The 14,617-nt window shown below is 37.1% G+C and overlaps 1 protein-coding gene and 1 long non-coding RNA gene across 2 annotated transcripts; both read left to right on the forward strand.

Moving 5' to 3' along the window:
• The first annotated feature begins 935 nt into the window (after positions 1–935).
• On the forward strand, positions 936–12,964 carry LOC117332438. The gene is made up of 9 exons (XM_033891339.1): positions 936–2,681; positions 3,321–3,443; positions 4,229–4,273; positions 4,789–4,921; positions 5,936–6,036; positions 7,005–7,054; positions 7,700–7,838; positions 10,978–11,075; positions 12,569–12,964. The coding sequence occupies exons 1-9, from the start codon at positions 956–958 to the stop codon at positions 12,761–12,763; spliced, it is 2,610 nt and encodes an 869-aa protein (XP_033747230.1). The 5' UTR covers positions 936–955; the 3' UTR covers positions 12,764–12,964.
• A 25-nt stretch (positions 12,965–12,989) lies between these two features.
• On the forward strand, positions 12,990–13,812 carry LOC117332439. The gene is made up of 2 exons (XR_004533731.1): positions 12,990–13,183; positions 13,248–13,812. It is a non-coding gene; the product is annotated as an uncharacterized LOC117332439 (long non-coding RNA).
• The last annotated feature ends 805 nt before the right edge of the window (positions 13,813–14,617 follow it).

Below are 14,617 nucleotides of genomic sequence, written 5' to 3' on the forward strand. Positions count from 1 at the left end.
TGAATGTAACTTTCGGTTTAGCTGTATTTTGTACAGTCTTTTAAGATTAAAGTGTTAACCCTGCTGGTCTACCATATGTAACTTTCAGTTTGGGTGGGTTTTTTTTTTTTTACAGTTTTTAAGATTAAAGTGTTAAATCCTGCTGGTCTGCTGTATGTAACTTTCAGTTTGGCTGTATTTTGTACAGTCTTTTAAGATTAAAGTGTTAACCCTGCTGGTCTACTATATATGTAACTTTCAGTTTAGCTGTATTTTGTACAGTCTTTTAAGATTGAAGTGTTAACCCTGCTGGTCGGACTTTAGTCCCCAAAGTTTGCCGTAACCTGTATTTTGTTATTATTATTAAGCCCCCCGTTACATCCATTTTTCAACACTTTTCAATTTGGGTCCCTACACTGACGTGTCAACAGCTACTGCATATGTATCTGATGAAGCTAATTCTTTGATTTTTGCTCTATGTGAATTTTTTATTGAGATGTGCTTATATCTCATGTCTTTTTTGATGATTCAATATCAAAACAATATCTCATAATCTAAAAGAAAGAAAGAAAGAAAGAAAGGGGAAAAGATCGGCAGCTGATGGCGAGGAACTGTTTCTTGGGGGTACTTATTCTTAATTATCTCAGAGACGTATATATAACGTCTCTGATTGGATGTAGCAGGTGCATATTATTGTGAAGAGTATAAATAGACCTAATCGTGATTGTAATGTCCCGGCAAAGCACAATCCTTTTTTTTTTTCATTTGTGTAGTTCGGATAACTATGGATACTAACCAGTAGGCAACAGTATATAAGGAACTTGGCACGAATTTCCAATTCGCAATACAATTAACAATATATATGAAAATTGATTGCACATCGCAAGATATTTCCTAATGATTTGATAGTACTAATATTGATACGGAAATTTGATTTATCCGTACCCAAAATTAGAAAACATAATCCGGAATCAAGATGGCTGCCTCCATGTGCAATGTGGGGCTTGTCCGTCGACAATTGTTTTTATTGGTGAAACGGAAAACAGACTGTCGTCACCTTCTTGGTGAACGCTGTTGTTCAAGTGCTTCGGAAGGGGAAGGAGTTGAGCATGAAGACCAGGCGCCCCAGTCGCCATTGTTTGTCGAAGACGACTATTTTGGTGTTTCGATTCCCGAAGAACAGTGGTCGGTTCCGCGATTATCCGGACTTGCAAAAGACGATTTATTTAAAAAGTATCAGTCAGACAGCATAAGCGAGGCGGAGAAACACAAAATGCATTATGTTAACATGCGCTTTGGAAAGGTGCGTTTTGACAATGTACCAGAAATTAAACATCACAAGGATACGAGAGACAAATTCCACGACTTTAATCAAGTCCGCGTGAAAATGGACATATTGAATAGTATGAACCGCGATGAAACAGAAACGAACAAATCGGGAGAGAAATATTTTGTTTCTTTTATGGATCAATTCAAAAAAGATTCAAATGATCACGAGACATCTGTGTCACAAGAGTCTGATGGCATCAAAACTATACCCAAGGAACCAAAGATAAGAAAGCAAAAAGCTGGGATGGAAAAATTTGATTCATTCCCTGAGAAATTTGTAAAGCCAATGAAGAGTGTGCAACCAAGATGGAATGAAACGGAGAGCATACCACCGTCTCATGTTGATAAACAAACAAAAGTTGAATATGGTGATTCAAATTTGAAAGTTTCAAATGTCAACATGGAAGCTAACAATGACTTAAAGGATGCTGGTAGTGCTGGTTTGAACTTTATAGATCAGCAGTATTTTCAACAGGAAATTGTTCCAACAATGCCAAAAGATTCAACTTCGTCAAACTTAAATACATCACAGGATAATTATTCCGAAGAAGTTATACCAGAATTTGATCCTGATTTGTTGTTTTCTGAAACAGATAAAGAAATATATCTAGAAAGAAATAAACTAAGTTCTGATAAAAAAATCAGATCTTCCTATCTAGAAACCGAAGATTCTGAAAGTTTTCCCCAAACCCACCCAGCACAAATGAGTGCAACTTCAAGCATGAAAACAGTAGATAGAAGAAGGACGAAGAAAAAGCATGAAAGATTTTCTGATTTAGAAATGTTACCGCCTCAGCATCAAGCCGTGCCTTCTCCAACAGATCAAGCAGATTCAAGTAAAATATCTAAGTTGTCATTATTGGAAACTGCAGATACTTCCAAGACAAACTCTAATGCTATGAATTTTATTGATCAACAATTTTTTGGGGAACAATTCACCGATGAGGACATCTCAGGAAAAACATCAAGTAGTGAACACTTATTGAATGATCAAGAATCTGCTTCAGATTTGAACTTTATAGATGAAGAATATTTTAAAGAAGCTGTATCTATTTCTACCCAAAATCTAGCTCAGTTGTGGGCTCCAGACCATGAGAAATTTGAAAACAAACTTGATGAACAATATTTTACCAGTTCTACTGAAAATGAGAAAAGATCTAGGAAAAAGAAAGAGGATGGAAATGATATGGACAAACGTTTTAGCCATCTTATGCAAGGTCAAGTTATGGATGACCTTGAAAGAGATGCTGTAATGGAAAGGAAAAGAGCTATAACAGAAAGGAATGAGAATGGTGCAGAAGATATGTTGGGTTCAGCCTATGACTCAGTACAAAAGCTTAAGCTTGAGAGGAATCAAGCAACTAATCTAGAAGGTATTTATTTTATTAGTCCCCAGACCTGGAATGGAGGGTAGGGGGAGTATAGCTTTGTTGTCTGTCCATGAATCCGTCCAACTTTCCATCCATCCTTTCACTCTCTATCTTGTCCGGGCTGGCAGGCTCTATCTCCTTGTCACTGGAACTTCATACTTAAGGCATGAATTCACTTCGATGAGACAGTGTGTCATGGTACCAAAAGGTCCTACATTTTGACCTTTCATCTTATATTAGATCAAAGAAAAAGTTCATCTAGACTCAATTTGCATAAAGTTGTAAATTCCTTTAGATGCTTTAGATGCTGCATCTAAAACATACCTCTGTGAAAAAAATCCAAATATGTTGCACAAAATGTGACGTCACAATATGGCCATTGATGCTGCGTATTGATTTGTGAAAAAGAATCCCTTATAAAATCAGTTAAATTGTACATAAAACATGTCTTAATTTTGAAAATCAATTTTAAAAATCAATTAATAAGCGTTGATGGCAATTATATTTTCATGTTTCATAGGGGTATGAAAAAAATGTTTGCAAACTTTCGTAAGAATCCACTTTGCAGATTCATACAGTTTGCAAACAAAATTTTGGTATCAGTGTTTAAATGAAAAATTTTGATTGCATTACTTGTAACAGGAGGCGCTCCATTACGTGACAGTAAGGGAATGAAGGTGATGAAGACCACAGTTCCACAGCTCCACAAGATGACAACCGTCGAAATCGTACACATGATCACCAGACACATCTTGTATGACAGTGGTGAGTTTGAAATCAAATTATATACATGTACATGATCACCATACATATCTTTTACAATACCTTGATACTTGCATTGTGACACAATTAGTCAACTTAACATACTAAAACTTTTAAAGGACATAAATACAAAAAAAAAAAGAAAAAAAAAGTTTTGCTTATGATTTGTGCTTTTCAGTTTTGATCAAATGTTTTGCATTAAGTGGGTAATTTAGAAACTTTTTGCTATTCAAAATCCATGTCTGTTTCCTAACTTTTATTAAAATAATTCTGACCATGGGAAGTTTGAATATGAAATTAAAAGTAATCTTATAATCTCCTGGCCTGTTTTTGATACCTCTTACCACATATGTTTATATGGCTTTATCATAAAGGATTATAGATTGCGTTGGAAATGGGTATCACTATTTCATTTTTCGCTCAACAATACGGGTCCTCTGGGCCTCTTGTTTGCTTGAGTTATTACCCTTTGGCATTTGCACATGAAATTCTTATAATCAACAGTTTTCTGACAGTTTTTGCTACTGCTTGCCTTATTCATATTTTACATGATGCATGTCTTTATCATGCTGTATTACAGGTTGTTGGCTGGTGATGAAGATTGAATATATGATTACACCATTTCAATTTAGTGAACACAGTCTTCTGCGGAATTCTAGTTGTTTCAAACTTTAAGTAAATATTTTAACCATTCAAAAATAACAATTTCATAATTACATGAAATGAAAAGTTCCTTTTAAAAATCATCTGAATAATTTGGCAATGCCGATTTTCTTTTTCTACATTAGATGACATTGTGGCCATATATAAACCCTACGGACTACCTACACACGGTAAGTTTATGAACCCTTACAATCGACCCAAGACAGCATTTACACTTCATGTCTCAAAAGTGAATAAAATGACACCTTCCATACATACGAGTAGATACAGTCAAACCTGTTCTTACGACTGCCTGTATATAACGACCGCCTGTCTATAACGACCGATTTATATCTAATTAACATGATCAATTAAAAGACTGAACTTTACATACACAATATTTTGGCAGACTAGAGAATTGGAATCAAAAATCAAAATTATTTGATGATGAAATAAACCCAAGTGAATCCTTCAGCCCTAATGTCTGTGGATAAGAAAAGTTAGATATATTCGACCTTGATGTCGCATAACCTTGAAAGTATTAAACTCCTGGTATCTGTCTGGGCAGTTGATCAAATGGGCATGTTTTAAACGAATACTTCTTATAATTCAGACATTATTTTAATGGGTTGCTGTCAGAGTTTCTGTGCCATTTTCTGTGATTGAGAGTTCGGTTGTTTATGAGTCACCTATTTTTTTCCACCAGGGGGCCCTGGCATAGCGGTCAGTGTGGCGCAACTAAAGGAGCAAATTGGCCAGAATCTCTCTAAGAAACAGGACACATTGTACATGGTGCACAGACTGGACAAGGAAACAACAGGAGTTATGCTTCTTGCCAGGTATGTCATAGTTTGAAGGTCGAATAAAGGTCATGTCTGTCCCTTAATAACCCTTAAACCAAACTGTTATCTGTCCAGATGTTTGATATGGTTCCTAAGGGAATTATTATACAAAGTGTTGGTAAGCACTGTTCCTAGCCTTGAAGCTTTGGTTTGGAAAACATGTACATGAATTAGAAATTTTGGCAGTACTTACAAGGCTTTTTTTTTTATTTTCTTTCTTTTTTGAGGTTGCTTATGGAGTTCCATTCTCCATTGAAATTATTTCTGTATGCATGAGTACACTGACAGCTGGCACGATTTCCCAGTGGTCTCAAATGACGTCATAGAGAAGGCAGACGCTAGGATTTCTCAAACATGCAAAAATATGTCGTTTTTTCAAATGATGGATAATGCATTATATAAAGTTTTGTTTAAAAAATGAATGTTTAATGTGTTTGTATTAAGAATTATTAATATTTTGACATAAAATTTGGCCTATATATGAACATTTCTTACCGAAATAAGAGAAGTACGCTACCACTCAAATGACTGGTTAGATCCAGATTTGCATTTTTCTCTTATTAGGATAAGCTCCAAAACATTTGAGTCAGTATGGAAATGAGAATTGATCTTAGATTTTATCAAGGGAGGTTACTCTGAACACCAAATGACAGCAGTTGAATTGTCCTATGTGAGTGATCCTATGATATCTAGACATTTTATAGAAACATAATACGGTTGCTTGACCATTCATCATACAGTTTTCATACTCTGGACCATAGATTCAGTATATAGTCTGATTTTCCTATGAATCACTTGTCCACAGTTGAGTTGCAGAAAATCTGATAAATTGATTGTATGTAAAAGTAGAAAATCCCATGTCTAGGAGACCGAGGAAAGAAAGTATCTTCCATAGTCATCCCTTTAGCCCTACTCCACTGTTAAGCTGTCAGATTTCCCCTTGATGGGTAAGGTAAACTCAGAGGAAACTTGGACTTTTGCTAATACTGGGCTGAACTTTTATTTATTTAGAACAAAGGAAATGGCAGCGAGATTATCTGAAGCATTCAGGGACCGAAGAGTGATAAAAAAGTACTGGGTCATCACAAAAGGCACTCCTAATCCCCCAGAAGGTAAGTCCAGCGTTCCTAATCCCCCAGAAGGTAAGTCCAGAGTTCCCAATCCCCCAAAAGGTAAGTCTAGAGTTCCTAGTCCCCAGAAGGTGAGTCCAGAGTTCCTAGTCCCCAGAAGGTAAGTCCAGAGTTCCTAATCCCCCAGAAGGTAAGTCAATATTTCCTAATCCCCCAGAAGGTAAGTCAATATTTCCTAATCCCCCAGAAGGTAAGTCCAGAGTTCCTAATCCCCCAGAAGGTAAGTCCAGAGTTCCTAATCCCCCAGAAGGTAAGTCCAGAGTTCCTAATCCCCCAGAAGGTAAGTCCAGCGTTCCTATTCCCCCACAAGGTAAGTCCAGAGTTCCTAATCCCCCAGAAGGTAAGTCCAGCGTTCCTATTCCCCCAGAAGGTAAGTCTAGAGTTCCTAGTCCCCCAGAAGGTAAGTCCAGAGTTCCTAATCCCCCAGAAGGTAAGTCTAGAGTTCCTAGTCCCACAGAAGGTAAGTCTAGAGTTCCTAGTCCCCCAGAAGGTAAGTCCAGAGTTCCTAATCCCCCAGAAGGTAAGTCCAGAGTTCCTAATCCCCCAGAAGGTAAGTCCAGAGTTCCTAATCCCCCAGAAGGTAAGTCCAGAGTTCCTAATCCCCCAGAAGGTAAGTCCAGAGTTCCTAAACCCCCAGAAGGTAAGTCCAGAGTTCCTAATCCCCCAGAAGGTAAGTCCAGAGTTCCTAATCCCCCAGAAGGTAAGTCCAGAGTTCCTAAACCCCCAGAAGGTAAGTCATTTTCATGGGGAGCAAACCACAATGCAAAGCTTTTGAAATTACATTTGATATACACATGTAGTATAACTTGAAGGCTATCAGTCATCTTGATTTTAAATCTTTTTTCACTCCAAACAATTTTTATTTCTTTTACAAATTCCAGTTTTAATTTTTACCAGTAATTTTCTGAAATTCATTTAGACCTAATTTAGTATTTTTGTCTGCTTTACAGGTATCATTGATATCCCAATGATGGAAGGAACTGTTGATGGCAAAAACAGGGTCAGTTTCATCAAACAAATTTTACTCAAACTTAGAAAAAGTGTATCTTTACGATTTGATACTTCATAATCTTTTGTTTATTCTCATTATATTTGAATCATTACATGAAGGGGCTCATTTAGACCAGGAGCCTAGGTCAAGAGCCCAGGTGTTTTGTGAAGAGTTGCTGTACAGAATTCTAATACTAGATTATCTCACCCTAGATTCAAACTTAAGAGTCTCTATCATATATTCTATAAGACATACCTGGTATCCTAGAGACCTTAATCTATTTTGTTTATGATTTTGATTATCTTGGGACAGAGGGCCAGTATAGGGTTCAGTTTAAGATTTCCTAATCATTGGTCGGGTTAAGGTAGACAGTTTGTTTAAACTGGTTTTATAAACAGAAATTTATATGCATTTGTACAATGTATAGTTTTGTGCTGATCTGCCCCCCTCCTCCCTTCTCAAAAAAAAAAAAGAAGAAAAAATGTGTAGAAAAATGGTAATTTATTTATATGTCAGTATTTGGATTTAATTAAATAGAAGAAAAAAATTACAGAAATCTACCCATCAGAAAAAAAACTTAATAGAAATAGATAAAAAATATCAACCCCTTAGAATTGATAGAAAATACTTTCATGCACTGTAGTATCTTTGCAGATGGCACTTCGGCCCAACTTCCTGCCAGACGGAAGGATTGCCACAAAGACATCCATAAAAACATTCAAGGCCGAGACTTATTATAAAGTTAGAGCGAGCCACGAAAACACGGCCATCGTCGAGTGTCTGCCTCTTACAGGTACAGTTCTATTATATACAATGTTTATTGTTACAAAATTACAAAATACCTGTTCACAAATGTAAATTGATTTAATATGAAAGATAAAAATGATAGATGTACATATGTGTTGTAAGGGTCTTTGCATTTGTTTGGATAAGTACAGTACTAGATATTCAAATTCCTGATTGTCTCCTTTCAAATTAATGAGCTGACTTTTCATTGATGTCAAATTTTTTAGTTCCATTGAGGTATGAAACAAATTTTGTTTGCAAACTGTATGGATCCGCGAATTCTTACAAAAGTTTGCAAATAAAAAATTGTTCATACCCCTATGAAACTAAAAAATAATTGACATCAAAGCTTATGATTAATTTTTAAAATTGTTTTTCAAAATTAAAACATGTTTTATGTAGAATTGAACTGATCTTATAAGGGATTCTTTTTCACAAATCAACACACAACGTATTATGACGCCATTTTCGGATTTTTAGCTCACCTGGACCGAAGGTCCGGTGAGCTTATGTCATGGCGCAGCGTCCGTCGTCCGTCCGTCGTCCATCCGTCCGTCCGTCGTCCGTCCGTCCGTCGTCCGTCAACATTTGCTTCAAATCGCTACTAGTCTAAAAGTTCTTATTGGATTTTGACCAAATTTGGCCAGAAACATCCTTGGCAGAAGGGGAACAGATTTTGCATAAATGGTGACTCTGACCCCCGAGGGGCCAAATGGGCGGGGCCCAATAGGGGAAATAGAGGTAATTCCTTTAAATCGCTACTAGTCATAAAGTTATAAATGAATTTGAACCCAATTTGGTCAGAAACATCCTTTGGGGAAGGGGAACAGATTTTGCATAAATGGTGACTCTGACCCCAAAGGGGCCAAAGGGGCGGGGCCCAATAGGGGAAATAGAGGTAATTCCTTTAAATCGCTACTAGTCATAAAGTTTTGAATGGATTTGAACCCAATTTGGTCAGAAACATCCTTTGGGGAAGGGGAACAGATTTTGCATAAATGGTGACTCTGACCCCAAAGTGGCCAAATGGGCGGGGCCCAATAGGGGAAATAGAGGTAATTCCTTTAAATCGCTACTAGTCATAAAGTTTTGAATGGATTTGAACCCAATTTGGTCAGAAACATCCTTGGGGGAAGGGGAACAGATTTTGCATAAATGGTGACTCTGCCCCCAAAGGGGCCAAAGGGGCGGGGCCCAAAAGGGGAAATAGAGGTAATTCCTTTAAATTGCTACTAGTTATAAAGTTATGAATTGATTTGAACCCAATTTAGTCAGAAACATCCTTGGGGGAAGGGGAACAGATTTTGTATAAATGGTGACTCTGACCCCAGAGGGGCCAAAGGGGCGGGGCCCAATAGGGGAAATAGAGGTAATTCCTTTAAATCGCTACTAGTCATAAAGTTATGAATGGATTTGAACCCAATTTAGTCAGAAACATCCTTGGGGGAAGGGGAACAGATTTTGCATAAGTGGTGACTCTGACACCCGAGGGGCCAAAGGGGCGGGGCCAAATAGGGGAAATAGAGGTAATTCCTTTAAATCGCTACTGGTCATAAAGTTTTGAATGGATTTGAACCCAATTTGGTCAGAAACAATCTTGGGGGAAGGGGAACAGATTTTGCATAAATGGTGGCTCTGACCCCGGAGGGGCCAAAGGGGCGGGGCCCAATAGGGGAAATAGAGGTAATTCCTTTAAATCGCTACTAATTATTAAGTTATGAATGGATTTGAACCCAATTTGGTCAGAAACATCCTTGGGGGAAGGGGAACAGATTTTGCATAAATGGTGACTCTGACCCCCGAGGGGCCAAAGGGGCAGTGCCCAATAGGGGAAATAGAGGTAATTCCTTTAAATCGCTACTGGTCATAAAGTTTTGAATGGATTTGAACACAATTTGGTCAGAAACAATCTTGGGGGAAGGGGAACAGATTTTGCATAAATGGTGGCTCTGACCCCGGAGGGGCCAAAGGGGCGGGGCCCAAAAGGGGAAATAGAAGTGATTCCTTTAAATCGCTACTAGTTATTAAGTTATGAATGGATTTGAACCCAATTTGGTCAGAAACATCCTTGGGGGGAAGGGAAACAGATTTTGCATAAATGGTGACTCTGACCCCAAAGGGGCAGGGCCCAAAAGGGGAAATAGAGGTAATTCCTTTAAATCGCTACTAGTCATTAAGTTATGAATAGATTTGAACCCAATTTAGTCAGAAACATCCTTGGGGGAAGGGGAACAGATTTTGACTCTGACTCCAAAGGGGCCAAAGGGGCGGGGCCCAATAGGGGAAATAGAGGTAATTCCTTTAAATCGCTACTAGTCATAAAGTTATGAATGGATTTGAACCCAATTTAGTCAGAAATATCCTTGGGGGAAGGGGAACAGATTTTGCATAAATGGTGACTCTGCCCCCAAAGGGGCCAAAAGGGCAGGGCCCAATAGGGGAAATAGAGGTAATTTCTTTAAATCACTACTAGTCATAAAGTTATGAATGGATTTGAACCCGATTTGGTCAGAAACATCCTTGGGGGAAGGGGAACAGTTTTGCAGAAATGGTGACTCTGACCCCAAAGGGGCCAAAGGGATGGGGCCCAGAAGGGGAAATAGAGGTAATTCCTTTAAATCTCTACATGCCACACTATAACCATATATAGCATTGTTTGAGATTTACAAATAAAACAAATTGAATAAGAACATTATTTTGACATTTGGTCTAATCCAACCAGGTGAGCGATACAGGCCCCATGGGCCTCTTGTTTACATAGAAATATGAAGAAAAAACATCACAACCAATCAGAAAGCTGCATTCTGTGTACAAACAATAGAAAATTAATTATATAGTTTCCAAGCCGACTTTCTTATATACATCTACAAGTATATTTTCTTGTGTCAATGTTGATGATTGGTAAGGTGACTCTTTGTTTGGCTACAGTTGTGTTAAATCTCTGCTCAAATATAGGAGATCTCTTACGGTTGAAAAAAAATCTTTTTTGTTTTCGATATTCTGAATAAATAAAAAAGATAAGAAATGTTAAAAAAATCAAAATAACATTGACTCTAATTGTAGTCATGTTAATCATATGACTTCCTGTTTTTGTTAGCCTTTAGTATTTATTTCGTTCCTAATGTTCGATGTTTAAATATTTGTAGATGTTCGGCATCAGCTTCGTGCTCACCTGTCATTCGGACTGAATACGCCTATATTAGGAGATCACAAGTTCTCAAACCTCCTCAAGTTTGCTCCACAGGTAAGTTTTAAAGATGTCAATCATTTAAACTGTACTATATATTCAGCCAATCACAATACAGTACTGTATTAAAGAATAATTTTTTCACCACAGTTTAATTTTGCCTGCTCAAAAGGGTGAAAAATATGTTAAGCTAATGTTGGACTTATTTTTACAGATTGCATTTGTTGATAGTGTAACTATACTAGGACAATTTTACTCTGTATGAAGTGTTTTATACACAGTTTTACTTAAAATTACCATGAATGTTGTTTGTAAGAATTTGGACTATTTTAAATACTTTTTTTTTACCTACCAAATACTTTTTAATTAGAACCTAAATATCAGGGATGAGGTTGATAGCTACTACAAGGAGAGGTGGTCTTTATAAACAGGTAGTCTCTATAGAGAGGTAGTCCTTATATACAGGTCATGTTATATCACTACCAAGTGGTCTTTATAAACAGGTAGTCTCTATAGAGAGGTAGTCCTTATATACAGGTCATGTTATATCTCTACCAAGTGGTCTTTATAAACAGGTATTCTCTATAGACAGGTAGTCATATACGGGTCATGTTATGTCACTGCCAAGTGGTCTTTATAAACAGGTAGTCTCTATAGACAGGTAGTCCTTATATACAGGTCATGTTATGTCACTGCCAGGTGGTCTTTATAAACAGGTAGTCTCTATAGACAGGTACATGTAGTCATATACGGGTCATGTTATGTCACTACCAAGTGGTCTTTATAAACAGGTAGTCTCTATAGACAGGTAGTCCTTATATACACGTCATGTTAAATCACTACCAAGTGGTCTTTATAAACAGGTAGTCTCTATAGACAGGTAGTCCTTATATACAGGTCATGTTATATCACTTCCAATCGGTCTTTATAAACAGGTAGTCTCTATAGACAGGTTGTCCTTATAGACTGGTGCTGTGAAGAACACTACCAGGTGATTATGACATTGATTGTGCTATAACAGTACCAGGTGGTCTTGATAAACAGGTGGTTTCTATAGACAGGTAGTCTTTGTAGACAGTTGGTCTGTATAGACAGGTCATGTTATAACAGTACCAGGTGGTCTTGATAAGCAGTGGTCTCTACAGACAGGTATCCTTTGTAGACAGTTGGTCTGTATAGACAGGTTGTGCTATAAAACTACAGGCGGTTTTCATAAAGAGATGGTCTCTGTAGAAAGCTAGTATTTAGTTAGTCTTTAAAGACTGTTGGTCACTGTAGACAAGCAGTCTTTATAGAAAGTCGTTCTTGATAAGCTGTTGGTCATTATAGTAAGGTAGTTCAAGGCAGAATTCACTATTTATTTCATGTCACAGGGGCTTGACACATTCATGAACTCTAGAATAAAATATTTAACCTCAGTGTCTTAATATCAATTTTTGGGTTGGACCCTGGTGTTGAGTATTTATTTCTTGGTCATAGGAATGTGTCAAGCCCCTGTGTTTCATGTTTTCCTTGGGTTATATAATAAGTTACATTACCATTGGTTTTAGAAACTGGACAGTACGACACTGAGGAGGCTGGGAGTACAACAGAGCAAAGTTCGTCACATCCCGCTACATCTACACGCCATGTCCATACTTATACCGGAATTCCTTGATGGTCGTAATCTGTTTGTTACGAGTAACCTGCCGAAACACTTCTGTAAAAGCATGAGATACCTCAAACTGAATCCAAGACAAAAATAACGATTCAACGTCCTGTGATTTTGTAATTTCTTGGACAGATGATCGGATTGATCACTTTTTGTTTATATCTGAGAGTAGGTTTGGTCAACTTTTCCACATTAAACATCAGAGGAAAAATTAAGATATGTTGGTGTACAGCAGAGATTGTTGGAGAATCGTGAAAAGCTATCTGTAAATAACAAGTCATGTAACAAAACACACTGTGGGGGGGGGGGGGGGGGGGGAACTTACTGGGAGAGGATATCAATAGTGCTCCACCAACACAGATTTGATAGTTGAGTGAATTTATACTCGCTCAGATTTTCTTTGGCAATCAACGCCTTGGCTGTCTTAAAGCCGAGTCAGTTTTTGCTGTACTTTTCTTGCTTAGTGAGAAACCCTTCCTACTTTGAAACCACCTTCAAATAATCTTTTGCTGAAGTGGTCATGTGATGAGTTGGTCATATGATGAGTTGGTCATGTGATGAGTTGGTCATATGATGAGTTGGTCATGTGATGAGTTGGTCATATGATGAGTTGGTCATGTGATGAAGTGGTCACGTGATGAAGTGGTCACATGAAGATGGTTTTCCTGCAGATATTTTTAGGTCCAAATTTAAACCCATTACCTTTTCATTTGTGTATGCTCTTTTTTTCCGAATAAAGTCATCCAAATTTCGACTTATTTTAAAATAAACTGGTATGTTATATGTGAGAACAAACAATCTTGCGATCTATGTTTTCAATTTTCCTCCTTATTTTAAAAGTTTCTGATTTATGAGGTGACAATTTCCCAAAACGTATTGTGTTAACAGTGATCATGTGATATGATAAAGTGATCATGTGATATGAGTGATCATGTGATGAAATGAAGTGTGTCATGTGGTAAAGTGATCATGTCATGTGATGATATATTTAGATTTTCTTTGTGTGGGGTGCTGTTTTCAGAATCTTTACAGTAAATAGCAAAATGTTGATGATACTTGTATGTGTTCATTAATTTCTGTACTGCTGAAAACAAATACTGTGTTAATATTTGTGATAACAGTAAAACTATTAAATAAAAGACAGTTAGTGTTGTTAAGTTTCTTGTTTGCATTTTTAAGTTTCTTTAATCAAATTGTCGAATAAAAGAAAAGAATTAAACTCGTTGAAATGTTTTTTAAACTTTCCTGATAATTTATCATAGCATAGCTATGTGTCAATAATCACTTGACTGAGATGTGAACTAATTAACTGATCTAAGAAGTGACAAATTTTGGATCCCCTTCAGAATTCTGCTTTCAAATGGGTTCCTGCATATTTTTGGCAAAAAAAATTGGTTTCTTGTGAAAATACTGAGTAATTTCTACTTTTCCTGGATTGTTACAGATATAAGCTTTGTGCTTGTACATAAGTATAGGTCCTACCCACAGAAGATATGTCTTCTCCACATAATGGAAGCTAAGTGGACCCAAACGGTCACACAACATTCATTATGTATGTGTATAGGCCTGAAGCCAACATGGCAGTTAACAGGTGATGGAAATAAACACTCCGGCCATCAGACATTGTTGGTCTGTAAACCACATTTATTTTCACTATTTCTGGAGAAATGATTGAAGGATATTTCTATTTATGTAGGTTTCCATTGGTCCTTAGTTGTGCCTTTACTAATGAGGAAAACAAATCAGTTTACAACTAGCCATCTTGGATTTAGCCACTTTAAGTATATCACCATTTATTGAGAACACTTGGAAGATATTTCTCAAATGACAGATGAAGGTTCCCAATGGTCCTAGTTGTATTCATTCAATTTTGAGTTAGATGGTGAAATCAAAATGGCCGAAATGTGGCCATCTTGGATTTCGACAACTGAAGTTAGAAGTATTAGAA

This window comes from Pecten maximus, chromosome 8 (assembly GCF_902652985.1).
Source record: "Pecten maximus chromosome 8, xPecMax1.1, whole genome shotgun sequence".
Classification (NCBI taxonomy): Eukaryota; Metazoa; Mollusca; class Bivalvia; order Pectinida; family Pectinidae; genus Pecten; species Pecten maximus.